We start from the raw sequence: 27,793 nt of genomic DNA, 5'->3' as shown, positions 1-27,793 counted from the left end.
TGGTAGGAAAACCAGGAGAGAGCAATGTTGCAAAAACCCAGAGAGAAGAGAGTATGTAGAATGAGAAAATTGTCAACAGTGAAAAATACTGCAGATAAATCAAGAATCAGGATTGCCAAAAGACCATTGGATCTGGCAATTAAGAGATCATTAGTAAATTCAAAGAGGACAATTTCAGTTGAATGATGAGGTCAGAAGCCAGCTCACACAACGTTTAGAAGACAAGAAAAGAACAAGAGGTTTGGCAATTGTTAATGCTGCAAAGTTACTCATACATATAACCTGTAAATAAAAGGCTATTAAATTAAAAAAAAAAAAAAGACAAGAAAAGGCACTAAATGAGAATGACTTTCTGGAGGAATTTAGCTGAAAAAAGGATGCATATAGTATGATAGCTGGGACTGTAAGAGCAAGTAGGCTAAATTATCTTATACATTTATGTTATTTTGTATGTATTCTATGACATTTTCATTGGTATTGTTTTAAGTTTGAAAGTCACATTTGTATACAGCAGTGAAGGAGCCATTTGATAGGAAGATACTGAAGATTGGGAAATGAGAAAGATAGAGAGGGCAATCTGTGGGAGAAGATGTCAAAGTGAATGTTGAAAGTTCAGACAAGGAGAAGGATCACCTTTGGATTTGTTTCCAAATTCTCTGAATCAAAGGCCAAGAATTTTTATACAAGTACCACGTTGTCTCTCTTTAAGCCTGATTTCATCACTTAGTTCAGTCCCCTAAAGCTATATTAGTTTATACAAGCTGTGCTGTTTTGCCTGTATCCTGGATGTTCCTATCAGTTATTAGGTAAGGTCCGAAATAACACCTAACATTTTGCATAAAAATCCTGTGAGGCAAGTGCAAGTATTGTATCCTATTTACAAATGAGGAAACTAAGGTTTTGAGAAGTTGACTTGTTCATGGCCACACACCAAGCGTAGGACTCCATGGAGATTTGAATATGGGTCTCAAGACCGATCAGTGTAGCATACTTTCTAATAAGGTAAACAGAAAGTTTGGTAGGGGAGCTACCTGATGCATTGGGCTAACCATTGTCAAAAGCCTGAAAATATTTCCAGTGACAGAAAGGAAAACTGTCCTTTCTGGGGCTATTCTTTTTTTTTTTTTTTTTTAGTAAGTTCTTAATTTATTAAGTTATTAAGACAACACCCTAATTTTTCCATCTTCCCCACTCTCTCATTGGATATGGGCTGCTTCATTCTCTATCTATTCATAGCTTCCTTACTGTCTACAAAAATGCCCATTTCTGCTTCATTCTCATTAAACCCTCACTTAGTCCATTCATTATGTTAGCTACCTTTCCAAATCTCTTCTCCTTTCTCTAAATTCCATTTTTTTTTAAATTTAATAGCCTTTTATTTACAGGATATATGCATGGGTAACTTTACAGCATTAACAATTGCCAAACCTCTTGTTCCAATTTTTCACCTCTTACCCCCCCACCCCCTCCCCTAGATGGCAGGATGACCAGTAGATGTTAAATATATTAAAATATAAATTAGATACACAATAAGTATACATGACCAAAACGTTATTTTGCTGTACAAAAAGAATCAGACTCTGAAATATTGTACAATTAGCTTGTGAAGGAAATCAAAAATGCAGGTGGGCATAAATATAGGGATTGGGAATTCAATGTAATGGTTTTTAGTCATCTCCCAGAGTTCTTTTTCTGGGCACAGCTAGTTCAGTTCATTACTGCTCCATTAGAAATGATTTGGTTGATCTCGTTGCTGAGGATGGCCTGATCCATCAGAACTGGTCATCATCTAGTATTGTTGTTGAAGTATATAATGATCTCCTGGTCCTGCTCATTTCACTCAGCATCAGTTCGTGTAAGTCTCTCCAGGCCTTTCTGAAATCATCCTGTTGATCATTTCTTACAGAACAATAATATTCCATAATATTCATATACCACAATTTATTTAGCCATTCTCCAACTGACGGGCATCCACTCATTTTCCAGTTTCTAGCCACTACAAACAGGGCTGCCACAAACATTTTGGCACATACAGGTCCCTTTCCCTTCTTTAGTATCTCTTTGGGATATAATCCCAGTAGTAACACTGCTGGATCAAAGGGTATGCACAGTTTGATAACTTTTTGAGCATAGTTCCAAACTACTCTCCAAAATGGTTGGATTCGTTCACAACTCCACCAACAATGCATCAATGTCCCAGTTTTCCCGCATCCCCTCCAACAATCATCGTTATTTTTTCCTGTCATCTTAGCCAATCTGACAGGTGTGTAATGGTATCTTAGAGTTGTCTTAATTTGCATTTCTTTGATTAATAATGACTTGGAGCATCTTTTCATATGACTAGAAATAGTTTCAATTTCTTCATCTGAGAATTGTCTGTTCATATCCTTTGACCATTTTTCAATTGGAGAATGGCTTGATTTTTTATAAATTAGAGTTAATTCTCTATATATTTTGGAAATGAGGCCTTTACCAGAACCTTTGCCTGTAAAAATATTTTCTCTGGGGCTATTCCTATGAAAAGTTCTGGCCTAGTAAATCACTTGTTTTGATTTTGGTTAAGTAAGGGATGACTTGCAGGGGAAGAACAGGAGGTGTAACAAATGCCACGCAATTCAACAAGCCTTCTTAAAATGCTTCCCATAGGCATGACACTGTGTTTGGGCTGGGAACAACACAAAACTGAAAGCCTCCGAGGGCTGACTCTAATGGGAAGCTATAGCATAGAGAAGTATGTTACAAGAGCGGTAGGCTGCGGCAGGTGCGAAGGAGTGATCTAGGACAGGGAAAGGAATGACTGAGAGGAGGGACAGCGGTTACGCCTGCTGGCAGCCGGTCCAAGTTTCATCTCCTCCGGCTTCCAGGCTGAAAGTGAGCCCAGTCCATTTTTTAAGGTCCAATTGTCCCGCTCCTTGCCGGCCGGCTCCTAAAAACCGGGGACTATCTGCCTCTCCTCCCCTCCCGGGGAAGCACCCCCTGTACCGCTCCCAGCCACTCTGGGCAACAGCTCCACGTGGGCGGGCATCGAATCTCGCAACACCCTCCGCTGTGCCTGCTTTGCACGGATATGAGCTACGGGGCGCGAGCCGCCTCCTCCGCCTCGCAGGGAGCGCGCACCAGCTACTCCGCCGACGACCTCCCCCCCCCCCCCCCCCCCCCCCCCCCCGCCCGTTCCGGCGCGCAGGCGCAGAGCGCCGAGAGGAGGGGGCGGGCCCGAGGCGCTGGGTCCCGGCGCGGCGGCGCGCGCACACCGATCGTCGCTGCCAGTTCCTCCGGCTCTGGCTCGGGTGGCTCTCGAGCTGCTGCTGCGGAGGACCAGACTCCCGGCCCGCTCCTCCCCAGCACCCGGGAAGCCCGGCAGCGGCCATGCAGAACCAGGTGCTGACCCCGCATGTCTACTGGGCCCAGAGGCATCGCGAAGTCTATCTGCGCGTGGAGCTGAGCGACGTGCAGGTGAGGCGGCCCGGCCGGGCCCACCCGACCTCTCGGCCCCGACGCGGGGACGTCCCGCCCCCCACCCCCTTTTTTTTTAGCTTTCCGGGGCCCCGGTCTTGTGGGGGTCTTGGGTCCGTGTGGTAAATGAGGCGCGCGGGAGAGCGGGGGTGCGTGTGCGTGTCCGTGTGCGTCCCCGCGTGCACCTCCGCGGCGCGGGCGGGCTCCGGGCCTCCCTGCCCTTCCTGCTTGCCCACCCCGCCCGTGCACGCAGGTCTGCGGGACGGGCGGAGCCGCGCGGGGCCCGGACAGACGGACCGCCGCCGGCGACGGTGGCTCGGGGTTCCCACCAGTGCGCCCGGTCTCCGTTCCCGAGCTCGCGGCTGAGTGCCAGCCGCATCCTGTCCTCCCCCCGGGTCTCACCGAGCGACTTCGGAGGGAGGTTTGCGCCGCGGGACCCCAGGCAGGCCCTGCTGGACTACCTGCTGGAAGGTGCTGCTCTCTCACGGCAGGGGGAGCCTCCCCGAGGCAGGGGGAGCCTCCCCGAGGCAGGGGGAGCCTCCCCGAGGCAGGGGGAGCCTCCCCGAGGCAGGGGGAGCCTCCCCGAGGCAGGGGGAGCCTCCCCGAGGCAGGGGGAGCCTCCCCGAGGCAGGGGGAGCCTCCCCGAGGCAGGGGGAGCCTCCCCGAGGCAGGGCGCGCCGGCGGACAGGAGCTGGGGATCCTGTACTTCCAACCCCGCTGGGAAGAATTCTCGTTTTCCGAGCTGCGCCGGTGATTCAGAACTGGGGGTTGCGCGCTGCTGGGAGTGAAAAGTTGGAGGGGGGGAGGGCTTATCATAACCATCCTAGAATACAACTTTGTCCTCACGCTATCCTGCAAAATCAATTTCGGCTCCTCCCAGGCCCAGGGCTCCCCCCAAGGAGATCGTAGGATAGAGGAGACCTAATAGTTCTCTGGCCTATCCAGAACTAGCTTTTATATTCTGAAACATTCTCTCCCATGTTTAAATCTAAGTCTCTCTAACGTGACAATCGATACACTTAATAAAGGTTTAACTAGGGCATATTAAATACGGTAGTGTAAGTGAAAATGAGTAAGACTTGATCACTCCCCTGGAGGCGTTTACAACTTCCCAAGGGATATAACAGGTGTATGCAAATAAATATTCCAAAGTAGAAAGTGATAAGCATTGAAGAGAGGTACAAAATAAAGTGCCATCAGAGACGTGAAGAGCAAAAGGTCACATTAGGCATCAAGAGAATTTAAGAGAAGGCCCTTTTTGGGAAGAGGTAGCATTTAAAAGTAGTCATGAATAATGGACGGGATTTTGGCCAGCAGATACTAATTAATGTCATTTTATTAGAATATAAAGAAAAGCATAAGTGCAGGTTTAGGGAAATGTAGGATCTTTTCAAGAAATTGTAAACTCCCCAGTTTTTCTGAAAAAGATAAGTTAAAGTTAGAAGATAATTTTAAATGCCAATTTAAGGAATTTGGGCTTTATTTAGAAAATAGTAGGAAAGCTTTGATAATTTCTGAGTAGAAGCCATTCTAGAAGTCATAGATTCTAGGGCCTGAAGACTTTAAAAATCATCTAGTTCAATTCCCCTATTTCGCAGGATAAAATGAGGAAACTGATATACAGAAAAATCACAGCAGGCTTAAGATCACATAGGAAGTAGCAAAGCTGGGATTCAAATTCAGGGCTTCTTAAGATCCAGTTTTAATTTTACCACAATATGTTGAGGATTTGATCTGCTCAGATTAGTGCATTATAAGAAAGATTAATCTGCTAGGGTGGACAGAAGCCAAAGACTAAGGAACCATTTGTGAAGCTATCACTGGTCAGGTGAGATGAGAGCCCAGAGTAGGTGGTGGCAATGGGAATGGAAAGCAGGTTACAGTTAAGGGAAGGTTGTGGAGGCAGAACCTGATTATATGTGAAAAATGGGTGGAGTCAAGGTTGACACATTTCAAGCTGTACCCCATGCTGGAATGCTGTCATACACTTCTTTCCATTTCTCAGAAGTCTTATCTCCCTGTGAGAGCTCAGCTCAGGTGCTATACGAGTCCTTTCCTCACTTCCTTAAGTTAATAATGTTCCCCCATAATTACTTTGTATTTTATTTTGTATTTATTTATTCAATTAACTAGATAGTTCTTCATGGGCCTAACACAGAGGGGTGAGCAAATGGAGCAATGACTTGATTGATTCTTAAGGGAAGGCAGAATGACTCCTAGCATTGGAATGGAAGAGTTTGTTGAATTTTGGAATAACCGAAAGTATTAGCATTAGGGTGACACTAAATCCAATCCCCTCTGTTTACTGATGAGAGTGAAGTAACTGCCAAAGGTCACAGAGCTGGCAGTTAGAACTATTCATATTTTTTAAAATTCCTGAACAAAGGATACAAATAGCATGTGACTTAAGGGGAAGAACTGATACATGTAGAGTCAAGAAACATGGATTAGAATCTAAGGCTTATTAGTTATCTGACCCTGGGCATGTCATTTACTCATCATCAGTTTCCATATCTATAAATGGGTAAAAATGCTAATCTCATGAGTATTAATGGAAAGAGTGTTTTTATAAACCTTAAAGCATTTTAAGTATAAGTTAATAATTTTAAATTATGATTGTTGTTACTGAAAGGCAGCATGGCGTGGCAGATACAGGATTGACATTAGAGTCATGAAGAATCTTGGTTCAAATACTGCCTATAATCTATCTGGGCTTTGTGATTTCAGGCAAGTTACTACTTAACCCTTTGGTGCCCCAGGTAATTCTCTTAAGATTATAAATTACAGATGATTCACTGGTTTGCCTCAGTGGAAGGGATTTACATATCTGGAATTTCTTACAGATCCAGACCAGAAACAAAATATTGACTGTTTCCATTTATATAACATAAAAAATTTCCCAAACACTTGCTGTAGTACTGTAGAACTTGAAGGTTATTGTCAAGGTAAAATCTAGTCTGAAGATGGGCAAATGGCTTAGGTCAATGTGATTGGAATGCCCAAAGTTGAGGGTTTGATTTCCCAAGTCAGTGTCTTTTACAGGTTAACAGTGTCATCTGTACCTTTACCTCTTCCACCCACACATAGACCCTACTAATCAGTCTGGTCACAAATGGGATGGAAAAGGGTTGTTAGAGAGAGGGGAGCCAAATTTATTCCTAGTTGTACTTGGGTATATGGAGGTTGAAATATGAGTGTTTTAGGTCATAAACTGTCTTATCAGAGATGATTCCTGTTAGGCCTATTCTGGTTCATTCCCTTCATGTTCTTGACTCTTTTAAGCTTCATTCTTCGGAGACAGTGCTGTCTGCATCCCTGGCCCTACCCTTAGGTACTTAGCATGTCATGCCCAGTTTAGAATTTGCTTCTGATAATAGTATTTCTAAATACATGAGGCCCATAGACTTTGATAGTACTTGGATTTGGAAGAGAGGAGCTTCTGTACTACCTGCATGGCTTGGGAGGTCACTTTTTCTATTTCTTTGGGCATTAGTTTTCTCCCTTCTGCCCAGGGAAGGGAGAAGTTTCCATGAGATAACCTTAGAGATCTTTTCCAGATCTAAATGAATGATCCCATATTTAAGTTCCTCTCCTCTTGCAGCAAAGATTAAACTTGAGAGTTCATAAAACTGTTGAAGCTTAGGGCAGAACCTGCCCCTTTCTGCCAAGTTAGTGTTTGGAAATAGCCTGCCTAAGGTCCTTGCTGAGCTCCTAGGCCCACACTTTGGGTGGGCAGTCAAGGCTTTGCCAGACAATGGTACTAGAAGCCAGCCTAAAAGGAATGGAATTTTGCTACTCATACTGTTTTATTTCACAGCCATATAGGAGGGAAATGGGATAGCATCATTCTCTGAGTTGGTTTCTAACCAACTGCTTTCTAAGCAGTCCTGAGGAGAATCAAACATAAAGAGATGAAACATGAAATTTAATAATTCTCATCTTTTTTACTGAGGACAGTTTCTGTTCTTAAAGAGCTTTTCCCTTTGCTACCCAACGTGCCTCCTGGTTTCTGGCATTTTGCCCAGTTAGCTTTCACAGCCCAGTCTTCAGAGTACCTCCTCCTCCTTTATCTGATTTTTCTTGGAGATGTGAGATGAAGTAGAGCTTGCTGAGGCTGCTTGAAAGAACTGATCAAGGAGGCAGTGATGACTCCTTAGAGACATGTTGCCTCTTGCCTAATGACTGTAGAGTAGGGGTGGGGGTGGGTGGGGATGGAGGTGGGGGAGTTCTCCTTCTGACATTAGTTGTAAGCAGTCCTACTTAGGGCCCAGCTGCTAGAGGGACTTGAAAATAGATAGTAGATATTTGAGACATTCTAGCTGGGCTTTCCCCTCATCTCTTCCAGACTGAAAACTTTCCTCTTTAGTAATTTAGTCATTGAATAAAAAAAGCCTTTCCATCTGGAACTTGAGTTCCCATATATGCATTTTTTGTCATCAGTATTCCCTGCCTATAATGCCCTCACCCTTGCTGTCACTGTCTTAGAATCCTGCTCCCCTTTCAAGTCTCAGGTCAAATGTCTCTTCTGTGATAACTTTCCTAGTGCTCACTGCTGTCTGTGATCTTTCCCTTTTCAGAGCTCTCAGTATTTTTGGTGTCTGTATGTTATCTCCTCTATTGTAAACTTATGGTACACAGTGCTCTTTATTCATGTATATGTTCCTCTTAGTGCCAAGAATAGTTCCTTAAACATAGTTGTTCAGTAGAGCTTTATTGAATGGAAAGCTTGTCATTGAAGGTAGATTACAAATAAATATACAGAACCCTTGTGTCTTGGTATGAATAGATAACCAAGTGTTTTAATTCAGAGCATGAAGGGGGAAAAACAGAGCCCCAAGTTTGAGGGTAGAAATTAAATACCTATTTAATTTAATTTTTTTCCACCATTAGAGCTCCAATTCCTGTTCATGTTCTTGATCTCCTTCCACAGCATCCTGACATCAGCATCACTGAAAATGTCCTTCATTTCAAAGGTTAGTATCTGTATATAAAGATTCCTCTACTCACTGTGAAGTGAAAAATGTGATGGCAGTTTTATTTTCTTTTCATTGCTTTGATTTATTCCTTTACTATTGTTTATCTTCTGATGCCATTGGACTTCAAGAAAATGAATGAGTTTGGAAAGTACAAAATTTGTTTCATTTGTTTTCTTCAACAGCCGTTGAACTTCTTTATAAATAAGGGCAGGTCTTATGGGGTTTTCTAAAAGGTCAATGTACTTGAACTTCACCTGGTTCAGACCAGGGTAGGGATCTTCCCCAAGAAAGATGTTCTTGAATGTAAGATTTGGGAACCATTAGAGGGAGGACAATGATGACAGTGGATGAAATAATACTGGCTGAAATATGCCCCAGGGTCAGAAACTGCATCTTTTCTCAGTAGCACTGACTGAATCATCTTGTTTTGCTTAATGGGCCATGAGTAGAAGTGAAGAGAAATCTAGAAGTGACTGGTCTAAGAAGAAAAGATATCATTAAGACTTAAAATTTCTCTAATAATTCAAAGATTAAAAAAGGAAAAAAAATTCCCATTAATTTTATTTAACCAACTTTGCCTTTGGGGTAGAAATGTAATATGAAGTTTATTGGCCAGAAAATTGGGGTTTATTTTCTTAAGTAATCTGGATTTGAAAGGTTGGTTATTATAGTGTCAAGAAATAGTATCACCACAGATTTGTAAAGAAAAAGGAAAAAATAAATTCAAGAAAGTCGGAAACCAGTGTATCCAGTAGTCATTGTGCTTTGGACTCCTTGACTTGTACACTTGTGGGAGGGAAGGAACAGAGGGTAGTAGAATATAGAAACAAAGAGGGATAACTTGGTGTCTTTTTCATGGATTAACTCAGAAACTCTTTCCCCATCTTTCCTTTTACCTTATTTTTTTATCTTAGGCTGAAGTAGAAGTGGGATTCAATAAGATTTTATTTTTCCTCAGTTTAGGATCATAGGATTTAGTTAGAAAGGACCTTGGAGAACAGCTAGTCCAACTCGCTTATTTTACAGATGAGGAAGCTGAGTCCCAGAGAGGTTAAAAAAACTTAATAACTGTTTCAATGTAATTGATTTCCTTTATAATCTTTTGTATTTAATTTTGTGCATTTAAAAACATTATTCTAAGAAGATCATTGGTTTTTCTAGGTTGCTGAAATGGCCATGACACAAAAAAGGTTTAAGAACCCATTCACTATGTCTTACTTCCTCTCTTTGCCATTTGGTTCAGTTCCATGTTCTAAAAGGATGTTGCTGTTCCTTCAATCCATTTTCTTTTATTTGACCCTCACCCTCTCTCCCCAGAGGGGAGTTTTTGGAGCTGAGAGTCATAATTTCTATGTATTCTGTTAGTTTTCCTTTTGCAATCTCATAAACAAGATAACAAAAAAATTTCAACCCAGTTGCTATCCACTGTGGATCAGGAACAAGAAGAAATTTGAAAGTTAAATATATACCTATGTAGTGTCTTTTGTTTTTCCTCCATGTCTGCCATTCCCACTCTCACTGTGCACAAACCACAGACAATTTTATCTAACTACAAAGTGCATATAGAAATAAAAAGACTTCTTGTTAAGCTAAATAACCATGTTTAACGATTGTTCCTACGAACAAATTTGTATATTTGGTCTATTCACTTTGGATTGGCTTATACATACAGAGAGCTATGAAAGATCTCTGCTGAACTGATGTAGGGATAGACTTGTTTTGCCCATGTCCATGCTGATCTCTGTTTTTCCTTTGCAGCCCATGGCCATGGTGCCAAAGGAGACAATGTGTATGAATTTCACCTGGAATTCTTAGAACCTGTAAAGCCTCAGGTATGGGTTTTCTTCTTTTAAAAAAAATATTCTTGGTCTCAGGATTGAAAAGGGGCAAAATGAAAACCTGGAGGAATTTACTTGCCTCTTTAGCATTCTCTTCTTCAGTGTTTTAATAATTTTGAAGATCCAAGATTCCAGTGGCTTAGATGCTTACCACTGAGGTAGATGATACTCTTTGAGCTGCTCTGGTCAAGAAATCACCTGGTGGTTAGGTTTCTGGAAATGAATCTTCCGCAGCATGGCTAGATAAGCTATCTCCCACTAGACACATGATTGGTTACCAGGCTCATATTTTTAAAGGTCTAGGAGGACCTGTGAGAGCTTGTGCTCTGTTGCTTTTTGAGATGGAAACTAAGGGATGAACAATAATCCCCCATCCTCCAAAACAAAAGTCTAGAAATAATAGCTAAATTTTAGAGAGCACAGATTCATTTTCGTCTACTTTGAGATTATCTGCACTTTGGCCTATAAAGTGCCATTAAGGAGCATGTAATAGGGGTGCAAGGCCCTTAATGCCTTTGCTTTAAACCAGCAGTTTTAAAAATTTTGGGGATACCTTTATTCTCTCTCTCTCTCTCTCTCTCTCTTTTTTTTTTGGGGGGGGGGGGGGGGGGGGCGGGGGGGCAAACGTTTGGGATTAAGTGACTAATTGAATTTAGGTCCTCTTAACTCCAGGCTCAGTGCTCTATCCACTGTGCTGCCTCGATGCCCCATGCCTTTACACTCTTAAAAATTATTGAGAACCCTGTCTCTTCCCTAAGAGCTTTTGTTCATATTGGTTATATCTAGTGATATTTAAGTGCTGACATTGTTAAAGCCACTGTGTTAGGAATGGGAATATAAAGATGAAAAGAAAAAACAGATCTGCCCTCAAAAACCACATTCTACTAAGCCAGTTCCTCAGTCACCTGTGTTATACTTTGATTTAATAGCTGGGAGATGGAGCTCATTGGTAATGGCTTTGTTATTCACATATTTCTTCTCCTTTAATCTCTTTTAATTTTAATTAATTTAATAGGAGTGATTACCTTCCTAGTTCAGGTCTTTCACACTCCATGCCTAGAATATTGCAGTAGGATATTTGCCTTCAGTGTAATCAAGATTAGATAGTTCACACTGGCAATAAGAAGAGGGCACTTGTATATGCAGAAAGTGACTGAGTGATATAAGTGGAAAGAGCAGTGGGGTGGGAGTCCTGGAGACCTGGATTCTGGTTCTTGGCTGTGCCATGACACCATGAAGGTACCTCTCTTTGAATCTCATTTCTTCTCGCAGGAAGTCGAGCTGCATAATCTCCAACCTCTTTTCTAGCTCTAACATTTTCTGGTTCTAGACTACATGATTCACATGGACAGCGTACAGAAGTACTAGAGGAGAGAGAGAGCTTTCAGGAAATTGTTCGCAGAGAAGAATCCTTTGTATACCTCTTCCACAGAGATAGTGAGAAGAGCTGACATGACAAAAGCAGGAACTCACTCAGAGAATGGAGGCAAGGGCTTCTGTTCTTCACATTTCCTCAGCAATGCTGGATGGGATGGGAGTGGGGTGGAAGGGAAAATCCCACAGATGCTTTAATTTAGTTGCCTTAAATGTGACTGAATTACATACACCCCCAGCTTCAGGGAAGTGAGCTCATCCTTTCCATTCCATTAAAGGCTCAGTTATTCTTGTGAAAGCATCTGAGAAGAGCCTGAAGGTGATGGCATAGAAGAGGCCCGTGGGTAGGCTGTGTGGAGGAGGATGGGGCTGGTGTTATTTGTAACACACTTTAAGAACTATGAAGCTGGTTGGGAAAATGTTGGGAAGAGCCCCAGTAGAAAGAAAAACTGTATCAAATCCCATTAAACAGGGCTGTTTCTAGATGGGCCAAATGTGGGTCTTAATACCAGCATTTCCAGATAATGGGTTCCCTATCACTAGTGAACATTTCTTAATGGAGTTCAGCATGATTGGGCACAGCTTGTATGGTTTTTGCAGCTCTTTCAGAAAAGATACACACATTATAGAACTCAGGCCACAAGGAGCCTCTGAAGGCTAGAATAAGAAGGAAACATGGAATTTCTATAGTCCTACCCCACTTATTTTACATATGACAGAGCCAGTCCATCTGGCTCTGTGACCATGCAGCTTCTAAGACAGAGCCAAGACTCAAACCCAGCATTTCATATCACTTGACTATAAGTCTAGTACCAGTAGGCTTTTTTCTATAATTCTGGTTTCCTGACAATGATGAAATTTTCCTTAAGAGTGGGAGGGAGTACTCTTATCTCTTTATTTCTGTGATAATTGTGACTTGGAAAGGATCTGGGAACCCTTCCTATGCTAGCAGGTGTTTTCCCTCTGTCCAGGCAGGCAATAACCGCATTTCCTTCTATTACCCATTTTCTTATCCAGACCACCCACAGTAGGATTGGAGAAAATAACTAGTGTCTTGTGATTTGGTCTGTGACCCTCAAGTACCAAGTTGATAGCCATTTAATTTCTTTCTTTCTTTTTCTTTCTTTCCAAATGATTTGCCCATTGTCACAGATAAAAAGCAGAATTTAGACCCAGGTCTGAACTTATCTGCACTTAGATTGGAATTAAGTTGACGTTTCTGGCCAGTTAATTTCAAGTCCTGTGGGATTTGGGAAAAGAGTAATAATAATAACAGAAACACATTTCTTTATTGGTTTAAGGGCTACAAAACATTCTTTACTATGACTTTATGAGGTAGAATTCACAAGCGTTTTTGTCCCCATTCTACAGATGAAGAAACTGAAATTTGGAGAAGTGGCTTGCCTTACTTCATACAGTTAAGAAGAGTCTTAAGGGACTTGAGTTGGCCAAGTCTGTTTCTCTGTTGTACTATGTGCCTCTCTTAAACATGCATCTTCTATTTGTTCTTTGCCCATAAATTTTAGACAGTTATATCAAGGTGTAGTGATTCCTTTTGAGTAAACAGCCTGTTTACTATTAGGGTCTGACATCTCTGTCAGCAGCTAATGAAATGTTTTTTCCACAGTCACTCGGGTTTGATATATTTGTAGGAGAGGATAGAAGAGGAGGAGAAGGGGAGATAGACCTAATTTTGTTTTCTTGTATTTCCTAGCTGACTCATAAACTGACCCAAAGACAGGTGAACATCACAGTTCAGAAGAAAGAGAATCATTGGTGGGAGAGACTTACTAAACAAGAAAAACGCCCCCTCTTTTTGGCCCCTGATTTTGATCGCTGGCTGGATGAGTCTGATGCAGAAATGGAACTCAAAGCCAAGGTCAGTGGTGATCTGGTGATTAGTGGCAAGGACATAATAATAAGAGTCCAAGATGTTGGGTGATGGTTGAGTTCATACAGCTTATCTTTGCTCAGCACCGTCTTTAATTTAATATTATTGGGGGAAATGCTGCCTAGGACAGAAATATTCAATATTTAGTCCCTTTAAAAGTTTTCAGAAAAGTTTGCAGATCTTCAAAAATTGCCACAAATACTTCCTCTGTCTTCCTCCTCCACCCCTATTCACTCATTCTTTGAATCTGTGTAGAATTGCTTAGTTATGGTTCTGCTATTGAGAGGCAGATATTATATATATATATATTCAGTGAAAACATGTTAGGCTCCCAAAGTGGGAACTTGGTACTCTGAGAATAACTAACTAGCAAGGCCAGTGAGCAAGGATGAGATTTTCTGGTATGTGAAATTTGGTCCCAGATATGGATATTTAACGATGGTCAATAATGCAAAGACCAAGCTTGAAAGGAGAGAGCTTTGGGGAAACTAGACCAGTTAGCTAATATTGGGGCATCAGTCTGTGTCTGAGCACTGTTCCTCATTGCTTTTGGGGAAACTTCTCTCTTAATTCTAGGAAGAAGAACGGATAAACAAAATCAGGATGGAGTCCAGAGTTCCAAATGACTGTAAGTTAGTTGTTACTGTTACCATTTCAAGTGTTAACTATAGTTATCATCAGTGAAGTGAACAGAAATTGGACATGAAAGCAGTGATAGGGTGGGTGGATATGAATTCATGAAGATGGGCAATTTTCCCTGATTCCAAAACTTCCCTCTTCTTGAAATGAGGTATTTGGGTGTGAGTGTGGGTGTGGATGTCTATCTATCTATCTGTATCTATATATCTACATCTATATAAATAGATACATGGGGGGATTATGAATGTTTGTGTGTGAGGGTATGTATGGGTATGTGTTGGGGGAGGGTTATTGATTACATATGTGTCAGAGAGTACGTATAGGAAGTATTCTTGAATCAAAGTTCTCATCCTTCTTCACATTTTGAGACTGTCGAGGTTTTGTCTGCTTGGATACCAGGAGGTGGTCAGAGCAGTTAAATGATGTGGTATGGTTGCATATTGGTGATATATTAGGTCAGAAATATTGCAAATTAGACAGGGTACATAGAAAGGATAGATATTGCTATACTATGTTTGATCCATTGTCTATCTAATTTATTGTTATCTTGCTAAGAGAGACTGCCTAAGGAATGTTAGGGATTGGGAAGACTGGTGGAGTGCATATTTGGAGTCATTGCAAGTTACCTTAATCCCCTCTGCTCAGTAGGCATTTCTAGATGGTCCATTCAACATCTTTTTTTGGAATAACATTTATATTTCCTCTCATATTCAACTCTTTGAGAACCATCAGTGTTTGAGATCAGATTTCCTTGGATTTTATTTTAAACAATATACTCACTTTTCAATAGCATTTGTAAATACTCTGTTTTTGCTTTTCTAATATGGAAGGAATCTGAAAGTACCTTGCTTCCCAAAAAAGAAGTGAAAGACCTTAGATTTCTGCTTCTTCATTGGTGCAGAGGCAGGCAAGGATTGTTAGAGACAAAGACAAAATGAACACATTGAAATTTAAATGAATCACATGTGATAGAAGCCTGGCATTTGGTGTCCTCCTATCCTGGTCCTGTTTTTGATTGGTCATATTACAGAATTTGATTGTTTGAGTATAAGCCAAGCCTTTTAATTGGACATCTTTGAAGGTTATTTCAGCCTGGGAATGCATTTGCAATAGCAAAACCCAGAACTCGTGATTTCTCTATTGAAAACTATTTAGCCCCTGCTCAGTTTCTGCCCTGACCCTCTTCTAAGTCCCACACTCCCTTTGTTGGCACTGCTCCCACCTCTTTCCTCACACTTGGTCCCAGTCCAATTTTCTTTCCTGGTTCTGTCTTCTCTCTGACACAGCCTGGCCTATACAGCTTTAACGTATTAAAGTTAACAGTGGATTATAGGAGAGATATGAGCATATTCATATCCATCTTCCCTTTTTCCATGGATAAAGTAAGGTTTTCTATAGATGGCAAGATCACCAGATGTTGTGCATTTCATTTGTACCTACCCATTTGCCTCTCAGAGATGTGAAGAGGAGTGTGGTGATTGGAGTGCAACATTCTTGTTCATTGCTCGTGACAATCCCTTCTCTTGAGAGAGAAACTAGGGTGCTGTGCTGACACAGGCCTCAGTGGAAGGGATTTGCCTATCTGAGCTCCAGGCTTTGGGGAAGAAAGAACAACGTCAAGCATTTAGTCCCTGAAAACCTGCTTCCTGCAATGGAAATCATTCTTTGTAGCTAACTGCATTTTCTGTTTTGATTTTCAGCTTTCGCCAACCTGAAAAGAGGATACCTGTTTATGTATAATTTGGTTCAGTTCTTAGGTTTCTCCTGGATCTTTGTCAACATGACAGTGCGGCTGTTTATCTTAGGAAAAGGCAAGTAAACCGTTCCATGTCCAGGCCTTTCTCAAGCACCAGTTCCCTTCCCCTGCTCTACTCCCACCTTCCTACTGAGCTTTGGCTGAATGGCTTCACTGAGAAGCTCAGACCTTTGGACCTTGTGGAGGCAAGGATAGCATCCAACTAGTCCTATCACAATTTTTGCTTTATCTGTTTGTTGACATGTAGGGCAATACGAAATCAGCTGAGTGAATATCTGGTAATAGGCCCAGATCAGTTAGGGTAGTCTGGGGAAGAGGAAATGACTTTGTGGAATTTACTCATTGGCCAAATTGAATATTTGTATTTTCCCAGTACTACTACAAAGGGATATATGCATGTTAAGTATTGATTAAATTTCAAACTCATAAGTGCACCATACTAGTCAATCCTAAATATTTCATCCAGCTCATAAACTTACTACTTTAGCAAAATTTAATTACTTTGGGCATAAACAAAAACTATGATATACTTATCACAGTAGTATTCCAAACTTCTTCTCAAGCCACTTCCACCTCTATTGCTTTTTCACTCCCTTTCATCAGAGGAATTTTGCCTTATACTTTACAGAAAAAAATTGAGACCATCTTTCTAGAACTCCCTTTCCTCCCCAAATCTATGCTTTAGATTGCCCCAGCATTATTTCTGCTCTTTATTGGGGTTGCAGAGGAAAAATGGCCTTTTTCCATCTTAACCCCAAACTTCTACTTATATCCTTATTCTCAATATCCTGCCATCTCCTCCTGAAGCTTAGCCTTTTAATCTTTTCCTTTTTTTCTTTAGTTTTCAGACTCTTCTCATCCATTGACTCCTTCCCTGCCATTTTTATAAGCATGCCCAAGGATCTTCCCTTATACTTAAAAAAGCTTCTTGTAGAAGGTGGGCTTTAGCTGAGACTTAAAGAAAGCCAGGAGGCCGAGCTGAGGAGGGAGAGCATTGCAGATATGGAAAGCAGCCAGAGAAAATGCCAGAGAAGAGAGAGTATCTTTTGTTCCTGTAACAGCCTGGAGGCATGTCACTGAAGTGAAGAATATATGAGGGAAGGGAGTACAAGAAGAAAATTTATTCCTTGATTAGGGAGGTATAAAAGAATTGCATTGCTATAATTTGGTTAGAGGCATTACATAATATGAACTTAGACCTGGATCTTGCTTCTTGGCATTGTGCATTCCTGTTGGCTCCAGCCCCATCTGGATGCTCTGTGGTCACCTCAAACTCAACAAGTTGAAACTGATTTGTCCTTCCATCCTCCTGTCTTGAATCAGTGGCAAAATCATGTATTTTGCATCACATCCATAATCTTTGCTCTGCTTTCACCACCACTTACTAATGTAGTAATTCATAACTTCTCACTTACACTACTACCTGTATCTCCTGAGTGATTTTTCTACATTCGTTTTCTTACCTCTATTCCATCCTCTACACAGCTCTCTAATATTCCTGGAACAAGTTCTGACCATGTTTTTACTTGATTAAATAGCTTCAATGATTCCTCATTGCTTCTAGGATAAAATACTGATTCCTGTGAAGGACGTTGAAAGTCTTTCACCACTTGGCTCTAAGCTCGTTACACTTTATTCCCTTATGGTTTTCACACTTTAACCACACTGATCCACTTGACCTTCCTCATACACTACCTTCCATCTTCTACATGGGGCTGGCAGCCATATTTAGAATGGTCTCCCTCTTGATCTTTGCTCCTTGGAATCTCTTGTTTCCTTCAAGGCTTGTTCAAATGTCCCTTTTTTCAGAGGCCTTTCCCATTTGCTTCGGTTGTTAGTGTATTTCTTTTTTATATGTTCTATAAATACCTATGACATCTTGTATCCTTACACTTAAAGGTGAGATGCTAGAGGTCAGAAACCCTTTTACTTTTCTATCTCTGTTGCTTAGCAAAGCTCCTAGAACACAGTAGGAACTTAATCAATACTTGTGATTTTTCTGTTTTATCCTCCTATCATGGGATGCTATTTATCTGTAATGGCAAAAAGCCTTCTTCATTCTCTGTCTTTTAGTTGTGTACATGATAAATTATAATTATGCATAGAACACACAATTCTAATAATACCTCTCCCCAATTTTTTCATACTTAGGTGAGCCTCATTGCCATCCAAAAGGCCTGTAGATTTTCAACAAGCACACCAAGTTTTTTTACTCTCCTTTTACGTGAACATGAGGTCCCAGGCCTAGATTGCCTTAATAATATTCTATGTCTTCATCTTAAATTACAATTACACCTGGGGTTTCAAGAAGATTTTGTGTGTTGCAGATAAAACAATTGGTTTTCATAGTGGAAAAGTCAGATGGCATCTCATGTTACCTTCTCCAGGAATATTCTCCAACTTGCCTGAAGTTCTTTCTGTTTAAGGGTATCATGCAAGGTTTAGTAGTTCTAGGAAACCTGCTACATTTTTTCTCTTATGGGATCAAGGAATTTTGTCATCCTTATTGTTAATGCCCTTCATAGATGAGAAGTCATTTTTGTTGGGTGTTAACATAAGACACACAAATTGGTAATTTCCTTCATGGAGATCCTTCCAAAGATCTGCCCCATATATCTCATTATTCCTGATAAGACAGATCCTCAAAATATCCTTTACTTTTTATTTCAGAAACTATTTCTGTTACCAGTTTGTCTTGAGTAATTAAATCATTTAGTTTTTCTCATAGTGAATGCAATGAACAGATTGATCTTCAAATCCCTAAAGTTGGAGATTTGAAAAAATATATTTACATCTATATCTATATATTTTATGTATATGTGTGTGTATGTATGGATGTATGAATGTGTATCAGTCACTTGCTGATATCAATCACCTGGTATCAGAAAGCTATGATTGCAACAACAAAAAAAAAGACTGCTCATGTAATGATGTAATACGAGGTGCTTTCATGTCTAAACTGATAAGAGTCCTCAGCTGGTGTTCCTTTTTTACTTCTGAACTCCAGGCTTACTCTAGAATATTGGACTGATTCTTGGATTGATTGTGATTGCAGGGCCAGGTGCCACCAGGCCAGTGACAGCTGGTTGGCCTACTGTGGAGCTGCAGCCATTCTGAAAACCTTTTAAGTACTGTGCTTTATCCGTCTCTTAGTATAGTTTATGCCATGCTATGAATCTTTATCGTGGCAATACTTAAGTTTTCTTGCCATGGTGTGAACAATTCCCAAGTTAAGTTCTTTAGTACTTTGCAGACCCATTTAGTTTATCTTCCCATGATACCATTAAGAAGCTTAGAAGCCAAGACCATACAGAATCCGTTGTTTGTTTCAAGTGAATATATGTAAATATTAAATTGGATTCATGCTTTGTCTTCCTTCTTCCCCACCCATTTTCCTTAAGTTTCTCAGCTGCTTTAGGAGAGAGTAAAGACTTAGATGCTAGAGAAAGCCCCTTGAAATTTATGATACCCAGGGCCTAAGCTACCCCAAAGTATTCCCTCTTGTTTCATAAAGTTTAAGTCAAATATATTTATGACTGGGCAGTATGGTCCTTCCTTTGTGTGTCTGTTTTAGTGGCAGGTATCATAGTATGTCAGAATTGGGACCTCAGGACATTTAATTCATCTTATATCTAAACAGGAATTCTTCTTCAACATCCTTGATAATTGACCTTGACATCCATCCTTTGTTTGAAAATCTTTACTGAAGTGGCAGTCACTATCCCCTGAATCTGCCTATGTATTAGCAGCACCATTTGTTAGAAAGTAATTCCTTATATTGAACTGAAATCTGAAACGTGCTCATTATTTTTCTTTTTAATTACATTTTGTTTTTCAAATAAAAATACATGTTCTTTCCTTCCTCCCTACTTTCTTCCCCTCACTTGAGAAACAAAATCTTTGTTACATAGTCAGACAAAAAAAAATTACCTTATTGGCCATGTTCAAAAATTTGTCTCAAGTTTGCATTCTGAGACCTTTGTCTCAGGAAATGGGTAGCTTGTTTATCTTGAGGTCTTTGAAAATGTGGTTTGTCATTAAAATGATTAGAGTGCTTAAATATATTTCTTATTTCATTTATTTTTTTAAAGAACAGAGGCTTTTTTATTCTTTTTTGGCAGGGGAGAGGTATCAAACCTCCTTTTACTTCTTTCTTCACCCACTCAATGAGAAGGCAAGAAAAACAAAATCTCTTACAAATACATAGTCATGCAAAACAAATTTCTACATTAGCCATAGTTTTAAGAAAAAATGCAAGGAAAAAATATTTACACCAGCCCTCTTGAGTCTGTCGGTTTTCTTTCTGGAGGTAGGTGGTATGTGTCATCATGAGTCTTTGGAACTGTGGTAGGTCATTGTTTTAATCAGAGTTTGTCTCTTTTATAATAGATTATCTTTGTCACTGTGTGGATTGTTCTCCTGCTTCTACACACTTCACATTGCTTCAGTTCACATATATCTTCCCAGGTTTTTTTGAAATTGTCCCCTTCATCATTTCTTACTGCACAATAGTGTTCTATCACGTTCATGTACATATTGTTGAGATGTGAGAAATAAGAGTTGAGAGATCCCCTAACAGCAATGGGTTGCAGGCCTTGAGAAAGAATTTGCAAACCCTAGTGAATGCAGGCGTGAGGTTAGTGGCAAAAAATGGGTTTATTACGCTGAGAAGAGAAAATATCTTCATCAGCAGGCAAAATCCTATTAGGATTATTTGCAAAGGTCAGGGTGCACCGCTTTTTATTGGATTCTTTTGGCCCAGAGCTGGGGACCTTTCAGTAGAGGGTGGTGATTATGTCCCTGGCCAAGATCGACAATTGTGAATAGATTACTATCTGGAGGTTTTCCCTATGAACAGGAGGGTGGCCCCTCCCAGAGGCTGAGAGGGTTTGAGACCCAGAACCACCCTTCCTCCAAAGATTAAAGGGGACACAGGGCCTCCAACCCTTCTCTCCCAAAGATCAAGGGGAGTTTATATCAGTATCATCATAACTTTAGTCATATCACAATTTATGAATACCACCTGAGTTTTCATTTCTTTGCTGTTGTAAACCAAACTGCTACCTTTTATTCATATATCATTTTCTTTTCTTTTCTTTTTTAAGTCTTTGTTGTGTAGACCTAAAGTGGTATTGCTGGATCAGAGGGTGTATAACTTTTAGGGCATAATTCCAAATTGTTTTTCAGAATGGCAGGAACATAGTTCCTCTAACAATGCATTATTATTCTTTCCTTATTATACCCTGTGAGGCCAAGCAAAACAAGCCATAATCCCTCTTCCACATAGCAATCTTTCAAATATATGAAGCTCAAGATCATGTCCTCCCTAAGTCTTCTCTGTTCTACTTCCATGATTGATGTGATATATTTTTTAAATCTCCAGTTTCTTCATCTGACCCACAGGAAATGTTTTCAAATTCCTTCATTCCCCTGGTTGCTCTGGATATAGTCTAGTTAGTCAGTCTTTCTCAAAGCTAAATATAGTGCTCTAGATGTAGTCTGACTATGGCAGGATGCTGTGGGACAGTTACTTCCTTCATAATGGACATTGTGCTAGAGTGGAGACAAAAATTCCATGAACTTTTGGGGGGCTGCCATGAGTGTATGTCTTCGGAATGTATTTGAATATAACTGGGTTTCTTGAATTTTATATTCCTCTGCTTAAGCTCTCCATAGAGGGAATGTATTCTTTTGAGAAATTAGTCTTTCAGTAACTCTCCCATTTAGTTTTCTGTTAATGGATATTTTTTTCTTATAGATTCATTCTACGACACATTTCATACTATGGCTGACATGATGTATTTCTGCCAGATGCTGGCGGTTGTTGAGATCATCAATGCCTTACTTAGAGTCACTCGGTCACCAGTTATTCCTACTTTGATCCAGGTAGGGTACAGGTGGAATAAAGGGTTGTAGGAAAAGGAATTCAATGTAAATGGCACTGTTTGAAAATAATTTTCTGTTTATAGATGGGTAGGGTTGGTTCTACCTAAGTATGGAGACAGTCATATCTGGGGAATTTTCCAAAATAGAGTTTTGCCATCTTGAGTATGTTCTGTGATTGACAACTTGCTCCTGAAAAATTAGAGAACAGCTGTTGTGGTTTTTAATCTGTCTGAGTTATATCTATTTGATGTCTGGACACTTTAGCAAATAGATGATTTAATAAGTTGCTCTGATTTAAAAATTTCATCTGTTCTCCATCTAAAGAACTGAATAGGGTTAGTTAAGCTTGTCCTTGGATGACAGCCGGTCCCTAGGCCCATGCTCACAATTTTTCTGAACTGGTATAATCTGCCAGAGCTTGAATTCCCTTTACTTGGTGTCTGAGAAGTCAGGTTATTTCTGGCTTCAAGGGAGGTTTATTACAGCATAGTACAGGTTTAGTACAGTTTTTGTACATGCTTTTTGCCTAGGGAGAAAGAACTGAAAAAATGGCCTAGTTTTTGGCTCCATAAACAGAATGTCCAGAAAGTCTCTGTAATTTTAAGCTATGTTTGAAGTTTCCCCATTTTAATTCCACCTTAACAAAAATAATGTTTTCCTTTTCTTTTGGAATTCAACTACCCTCAAGTAAGATTGGCAGTTGCTTTTGCCATACTTACACACACACACCTTCAAGAGATATGCAACCTCTGGCCATGAATTTTGCTTTTTTTTTCTGGCTACCTGAATGCAAAGACTATAAATACCATTTTTGCAGGGGCAGCTATGGACAAGGTTGTGCTTGTTCTGCATCCTTTTGCACTTCTTATATGTACTGTCTGTTTAGTCCCCAAGGTCAAATGGTGGTCAAGTCTGTGTTTTAGATAACACTGGATTAGAACCTTACCCACTGTCTTTTCCACAGAAATGGGAATTATATTTGTATTAGACAACTTTTTTTGTGAGGAAAGTACATTGTAAGCCTTAAAGTCTGAATCATTATTGGTATATTCAATAACACTATAAATAGGATGTGATACTTCATTTTTGAAGGACATCATTTTTTTAAAGCAAAACTTTTACAGTGATATTGAAGGAAGTTGTTCATACTTGGGGACAATGGGGCCAGATGTACTATGAAAAGTTGGTACTGTGACAGAGGGACAGACTGGATAAAGCTAGACAGGTAATTTCTACATGATCATTTTTGAGGAAGGGGAGAAGTCAGTATCTTAATTTAATTGGGGATGGCGATACATAAGTAGTAGTGCAACCAGCAGGAGAATCTCAAGGTTGTCTTTCTATCACAATAGGTTACCTTAGATACTTGGACTTCTGGTGTTGGAGTTACAAGTCAAATGGGTAATCTCAAGTTCATTCAGTTGCTTTTAACCACTGGAGTTATATTGTTGCTATAGAAACTATCATATGGTCTTGATGGAGGTGGGGAAAAGGAGGAATTCTGTTTGTTCAGGTGTTTTTTTTTTTTTTAACTCCATTTTTCTTTGACAGTTCTTTGGCAGAAATATCATTTTATTTGTCATCATCGGCAGCTTGGAAGAAATGCAAAGCAAAGCTGTGGTTTTCTTTATATTTTATCTGTGGAGTACAATAGAGATATTCAGGTATGTTGGATTCTGGGATTAGATGCAGAAAGGGATAAACTTCTTTTTAAAATTCTACCCACAAACCCATCCTTCACCCAAAGCAGTTCTTCCAGGATGGAGCTGTTCTCTGTGAAGCTGCTAAGGGATGGGGGAGCTAAGGGAAGATGCTAAGCCTATCAATACATAACCAGTATCTGTTGAATGCATGAATGAATGATTAGCACATGACTTTTCCCTGCTTCCCATTCCATTCTCATTTTGCTTAGGCCAGTGATCTCAGGTGATCCCACTTGCATGCTTATACCTTGTGAAAATAGTGGCAGATTTAATATGATCTGTTTTGGGGTATAAATACCCATATGGGGAGAAAACAACTTTGTGGTTGAAAATGCATCTCCCTCTATTTATTGCAAAAGGATGGGAAACTATGGATGTAGAATCTTGTCAGACTAGATCAATGAGATAACAGTAAAGCACTAAGCAGTGTCTAGCAGACAGTAAATACTATATATAGGATAATGATGATGATGGTTGGTTCTTCTGAACTCATTTCTTTTCTCTTTTATTCTTGTTGTTCTAAGAAAACCTTGACAGAGATGGGAATGGCGAATTATATATAAGGAAAGGAATGGGGTAATAAAAATTAAAGGCATCAATAAAAATAGGATGAAAGCCTAAAAAAGAAAATAAATGTCTCCCAAAAAAGTGCACTTAAATTCCAATTAGATTGATAGGGTCTGGGGTTAAGCAGCTGAATTACTGTGGAGTTAGCCAGGAAGGGTATCTTAAGAGAAGCTAATGGCACTTGTAGTCTTACTTCTTTGGGTAATGGTCAGAAATATCAGGGGTGATGATTCCTTATCAGTGTGTTCTGTTTGTAGGTGGCAGTGAGCTATGTTGGATTTATACCTAACTAAGGCTAGGTGAAATCTCTTACATGGGTCATTCACATTCTTTCTAGTCCACACACTTTTTCTCTTAAATTCCCTTTCTTCTTTTCTCCCTTGCCATCACCTCCCTCTTCTCCTTTTCACTGAATTACAACATGAACAATGCATTATTGGCTTTTATTTGCCATGCCCATGAGAGGCTAATTTCACACTGCATGTCAGTACTTTTTTCCATGGGTAGTCAATATATAGCTATCTCTTATATGAAGTGACTAGACTGATAGAAAGAAGAAATGCTAGAGTTTATATATAGGATGTTTGAATTTCAACAGGGTATTTGGTAAAATTATTCATAATGACCCATATGAATGGAGTGAAAATTCATAAAAGTATGTACTGTTATTCTACAAACTTCTGTCCTCATCACTTTCCTTTTGGATATTTTTCCCACTACTTGATTAGTCAGAGAAAGCAATGTTAAAAACATATATAGATAATACAAAGCTGGGTGATGTAGCAAATATATTGATTGACAAAATCAGAATTAAGATTTAAGAATGGAATGATGGGACCAGACAAGGTAAAACTTAGTAATATAATAATAAAACTATATATTGTACTTAGGTTCAAAAATTCTCTCAAAATCGTAGCATATAGGAGACTTGACAGTATAGTAGTTTATGTTTCAAAGGACTAGTGGACAAATACAAATAAAATTTTAAGTCTATTGTGGGATGTTGCCAACAGAGGAAACGAGGCTAGTGATAAAAAATATAGTATCTGAAACAAGGGAGATAATACTACTACTCTTTCAGCCAAACATAAATATAACTAGACTATTGTATTGAGGTTTTAAGAGGGATACTAACAAATAGGCACAGGATATGAAAGGGAACTCAAAAGGAGTCATAAAAGGAATGGATAAATTCAAGTATGATTAATTAGCCTAGAAAAAGTGAAACATCTGAAAGGATGTTAGTGGAAGTAGTAAGGAAGATCAGATTTAATCAGTAAAGCTGTAGAACTAAAGTAGTTTGAGCTTGGTTTAATCTTGGAAGACCTTCCAAAAACACCTGTCTAAAAATAAAATGGGCTGATTTATGAGAGAATGATGTAGAGTTGTGCTTCCTCCCTCCAATCATTATACCTATTTATGAGATTAGAATTCCCATCTGGATGTTGAAGAGATTCTTTATATGATGAGAAGTTAAACAAAGTGAATTTCTAGGGACCCTTAGTTTTAAGATTCAGTGGTTAATAGAGGAAAATTGAGATAACATCCTCACTATCAAGTTGGGGTTAGAGAAAGCAGATTTACTCTTTTTTAGTTTGGACTAGTGAAAAATACATTTTTATCTCTTGAAATTTGGGGGAGGTGGCCCAAAAACATGTTGGAAAATATCTCAACCAGGGTAAAAATCATTCCATAGATAATAATTCATGTGTGTGTATGATCGAGACATGACTATACTTTAAAAAAATTTTTTTTATTTCAAGTTTTGAGTTCCAAATTGTATCCTCTCTCCCCTTCCCTTTCCTTAAAATGGTCTTCAATCACATATAGGTTGTACATGTGCAATTACATAAAATATTTCTGGATTAGTCATTTTGTACAAGACTTGAATAAAAGAAAAAATAAGAGTGAAAAATAGCATGCTTCAATCTGTATTTTAAAAGTATCAGATCTTTCTCTAAAGGCAGATAGTATGCTTGATCATTAATCTTTTGGGATTGCATGACTGTTCTTTTTAAAGGGACAATGAGCCTTTTGAGGCTTTATAAAGTAGCCTTTTAAAAAATATATGGTTTCTTATTTGCAACAGATATCCATTCTACATGCTTACCTGCATTGACATAGAATGGAAATTACTCACATGGATCCGATACTCCATCTGGATTCCTTGCTATCCTCTGGGATGTTTGGCAGAAGGTATTATTATTATTATTATTATTATTATTTTTTTTTTTTTTAGGAATTTTGGGTTTTCTTTACCAATTATACATGAGCCCAGTTAAGTACAATTAATTTTTGAGATGCAAAAAAGTTGAGATGAAAGTGATATGCTCAATATCATATTATATCAGCTCAATATCATATAATAATATAATTTTCTCAGCATTAGAACTAGATCCTCAAGTGAGACTACATTCCATTTGGCCATGGTGATTGGCTAGTATGAGGGCACTGTCAGGTATGGAAGCAGTAGGAGAAAAAAATGAAAATTAATGAAAATTATAATTTGGTATTTTGTTTTTGTGATCAATCAGAAATAACTGCATGATGGCAGTAGAAGTTGTTATGGCCAAAAAGCCTCAAAGTAAACTGAAAATACAATTTGGGGAAACTGGCTCATTTATAAATGACTGCAGTCATTCTTTTGCTGACTTGATTTTGTTTAGTGGCTTACCCACAGAGTTGGCAGCATTGACATGGCACTGTTCTTAGTTGTCAGGAAACCTGCCTGCCTTGAACTAGCTGAGAGACTTTAAAGCTCCTAGGCTCAGTTTTTTCATCTTCAGTTCGGCATAATCTTGCTTTGCCTGTTGAAAAAATTAAATGAAATTTAATGCATAGATATATTGAAATGTATGAAGTATATTTGTGTCTGGTTGCAATAGTGGTATCATTTTATAAAAACACTTCACTTTCTTTTAGGAAGGCTCTTTGCCCAGCACTAGCTGTAGAAAGTAGAAGTTGGAAATCTTTGTATCACAAGTGATGAGTTCCATTAGTTCCAGATCTAGGACATCTATTACTCATTAGGGGTGGCTCAGCTATAGAAATTATTTTGTAGGCCACTGAAATGTGTATTAATAATTTGAGCTGTGAAGATTTAGAAAAAGGAAGAAAGATAAATCTCTTGGAAGGATATTTTGAACAAATGTAAAATCAGAATTTTCAGGGTAAAATAGATGTTTTTGTCATCAGATTAGTTTTGCCTCTGACAAGAGTTGTCTTTTGCTTTCAGCTGTCTCAATCATCCAGTCTATTCCATTATTCAGTGAGACAGGGAAGTTCAGCTTTACATTGCCATATCCGCTGAACATCACAGTCAAATTTTCATTCTTTCTCCAAATCTATCTTATAATGCTATTTTTAGGTAAGTATTGGCTTTGCAGGTAAACCATCATCAGAACAGTGTTCATAAACTTTTTTTTTCTGAGTGCTACAGTGGTTAGAAGGGGGAAACTTGCAGAAAGCCATCTAGCTGGAAAAAATTCTCATCTGCTCCCTAATTTGCTCAGAATTGCCCACTTCCTAGGGTCCCATTTTGTGCTTCACATCTATTTCAAGGATCACTGCTTTTTAAATAATCTTGTTGAGGATATTCTCTTTACCTGGAGTAATTGCCGCAGTATTCCACTAATTCAAAATTGGCATGTATTGTGTTACTCATTGTCCAAAAAATAACCAAGACGCAAAAGTGTCCTGGGTAGCTAGCA

At 39.4% G+C, this 27,793-nt stretch overlaps 1 protein-coding gene across 1 annotated transcript in view; it reads left to right on the top strand.

Moving 5' to 3' along the window:
• Positions 1-3,192: 3,192 nt before the first annotated feature.
• HACD3 (3-hydroxyacyl-CoA dehydratase 3) overlaps positions 3,193-27,793 on the top strand; it is a 26,857-nt gene continuing 2,256 nt past the window's right edge. The window contains exons 1-10 of the mRNA XM_031955359.1: positions 3,193-3,453; positions 8,384-8,426; positions 10,188-10,261; positions 13,356-13,520; positions 14,109-14,160; positions 15,872-15,982; positions 21,686-21,813; positions 23,365-23,477; positions 26,173-26,279; positions 27,319-27,450. Of these exons, the coding sequence (XP_031811219.1) occupies positions 3,367-3,453; positions 8,384-8,426; positions 10,188-10,261; positions 13,356-13,520; positions 14,109-14,160; positions 15,872-15,982; positions 21,686-21,813; positions 23,365-23,477; positions 26,173-26,279; positions 27,319-27,450 (1,012 nt within the window). The 5' untranslated portion in view covers positions 3,193-3,366. The remainder of the gene's footprint in view (positions 3,454-8,383; positions 8,427-10,187; positions 10,262-13,355; positions 13,521-14,108; positions 14,161-15,871; positions 15,983-21,685; positions 21,814-23,364; positions 23,478-26,172; positions 26,280-27,318; positions 27,451-27,793) is intronic.

This window comes from Sarcophilus harrisii, chromosome 2 (assembly GCF_902635505.1).
Source record: "Sarcophilus harrisii chromosome 2, mSarHar1.11, whole genome shotgun sequence".
NCBI lineage: Eukaryota > Metazoa > Chordata > Mammalia > Dasyuromorphia > Dasyuridae > Sarcophilus > Sarcophilus harrisii.
The sequence above is the reverse complement of the archived record's forward strand: the minus strand, read 5'-3'. Positions and strand labels throughout refer to the sequence as shown.